This window comes from Pan troglodytes, chromosome 15 (assembly GCF_028858775.2).
Source record: "Pan troglodytes isolate AG18354 chromosome 15, NHGRI_mPanTro3-v2.0_pri, whole genome shotgun sequence".
Classification (NCBI taxonomy): Eukaryota; Metazoa; Chordata; class Mammalia; order Primates; family Hominidae; genus Pan; species Pan troglodytes.
In genome coordinates this window covers 23,711,160-23,713,494 of record NC_072413.2, presented here as the reverse complement: position 1 = coordinate 23,713,494, position 2,335 = coordinate 23,711,160, and the positions used below count along the sequence as shown (strand labels likewise).

Below are 2,335 nucleotides of genomic sequence, written 5' to 3'. Positions count from 1 at the left end.
CAGAACTTGTTATTGGTCTATTCAAGGATTCAATTTCTTCCTGGTCTAGTCTTGGGAGGGTGTATGTGTCAGGAATATATCCATTTCTTCTAGGTTTTCTAGTTTATTTGTGTAGAGGTGTTTATAATATTCTCTGATGGTAGTTTGTATTTGTGGGATCAATGGTGGTCTCCCCTTTATCATTTTTTTATTGTGTCTATTTGATTCTTCTCTCTTTTCTTTTTTGTTGGTCTGGCTAGTGGTCTACCTATTTTGTTAATCTTTTCAAAAAACCAGCTCCTGGCAAAGAGCCAAGAAGAAGCAGCACCAGCTTTACCAGCCCTACACCAACAGAAATATTGCAAAGGATCCCACTTCACTAGAAGAAGAGATCAAAGAGATTCGTTGAAGTGGCAGTAGTAAGGCTCTGGACAACACTCCAGAGTTCCAGCTCTCTGACATTTTCTACTTTTGCCGGAAAGGAATGGAGACCATTATGGATGATGAGGTGACAAAGAGATTCTCAGCAGAAGAACTGGAGTCCTGGAACCTGCTGAGCAGAACCAATTATAACTTCAGGTACATCACCCTTCAGGTCACGGTCCTGTGTGGGTTAGCAGGGCTGATTTGGTACTGCTTCCTGCTGCTGCTCAGGATAGCGCTGGCCTTGACAGGGATTAGCCTTCTAGTGGTGGGCACAACTGTAGCGGGATACTTGCTTCATACCTTGCCAATCGATGTGATCGTCTTGGCCAGCGATGGCTATTATGCCACGGTGGGTCAAATGCATGGGGGAATCATAGGTTTGATTCAGAGAGCCATGGTGAAGACTTGCCCACACATCTGGTTTGAGCGCTTGGAAGTGAAGGATCGCCACCTGCTGGCTAAGAGACTGACTGAACAAGTGCAAGATATAAGTCAGCTGCCTATCCTCATCTTCCCAGAAGGAATCTGCATCAATAATACATCGGTGATGATGTTCAAAAAGGGAAGTTTTGAAATTGGAGCCACAGTTTACCCTGATGCTATCAAGTATGACCATCAATTCGGCAATGCCTTCTGGAACAGCAGCAAATAGGGGATGATGACGTGCCTGCTGTGAATGATGACCAGCTGGGCCATTATCTGCAGCATGTGGTACCTGCCTTCCATGACCAGAGGGGCAGATGAAGATGCCGTCCAGTTTGTGAATATGGTAAAATCCGCCATCGCCAGGCAGGGAGAACTTGTCGACCTGCTGTGGGATGGGGGCCTGAAGAGGGAGAAGGTAAAGGACATGTTCAAGGAGGAGCAGCAGAAGCTATACAGAAAGATGATTGTGGGGAACCACGAGGACAGGAGTCGCTCATGAGCTTGCTTCGAGCTGGCTGGGGCCACCGTGTGGAGTGATCCTGGGCTAGGAGCTGGAGTTGCCACCGCTGCCTCCACTGCTGCGTCCTTTCCAGAATCCAGGGCTCCCTGGGCTGCTCTGGATCCCAGGACTCTGGATTTCGCCAAGCACAGTGGGATCCCTGTGCACCGGAGCTACCTGCCCTTGGCGGTATGAACGGATGCTGCTGGGTGTCGCGACCCAGGATAAGATGCCTTGTTTCTTTTACAATAAGTTGTTGGAGGTGTCAGGCCTCTGAGTCCAAGCCTGCACGTATACAACCAGATGGCCTGAGGCAACTGAAGAACCACAAAAGTTGAAAATGGCCAGTTCCTGCCTTAACTGATGACATTACCTTGTGACATTCCTTCTCCTGGACAACAAGTCTCCGGAGCTCCCCACCGAGCACCGTGTGACCACCCCCCACCCCCCTCCCCCGCCCCACTGCCCGCAAGAGAACAACCGTCTTTAACCGTAATTTTCAACTACCTACCTGAACCCTATAAAACTGCCCCACCCCATCTCCCTTCACTGACTCTCTTTTTGGACTCAGTCCGCCTGCACCAGGTGATTAAAAAGCTTTATTGCTCACACAAAGCCTGTTTGGTGGTCTCTTCATACAGACGCGCGTGACATTTGGTGCCGAAGACCCAGGACGGGGGACTCCTCTGGGACACCGGTCCCCTGTCCTTGCCCTCACTCTGTGAAGAGATCCACCTACAACCTCTGGTCCTCAGACCAACCAGCCCAAGGAACATCTCACCAATTTCAAATCAGGTAAGTGGTCTTTTCACTCTCTTCTCCAGCCTCTCTCGCTACCCTTCAGTCTCCCTGTCCTTCCAATTCCAGTTCTTTTTCCTCTCTAGCAGAGACAAAGGAGACACATTTTATCTGTGGACCCCAAACTCCCACGCTGGTCATGGACTCAGGAAGACAGTCTTCCCTTAGTGTTTGATCATCACGGGGATGCCTGCCTTGATCATTCAC

General features: G+C 49.6%; 1 protein-coding gene across 1 annotated transcript; it reads left to right on the top strand.

Moving 5' to 3' along the window:
* The first annotated feature begins 336 nt into the window (after positions 1–336).
* LOC467415 (glycerol-3-phosphate acyltransferase 4-like) lies at positions 337–1,470 on the top strand. Its single transcript, XM_054665928.2, is given in 1 exon segment — positions 337–1,470. A coding segment is annotated over 1 exon segment (867 nt). The 5' UTR covers positions 337–463; the 3' UTR covers positions 1,331–1,470.
* The last annotated feature ends 865 nt before the right edge of the window (positions 1,471–2,335 follow it).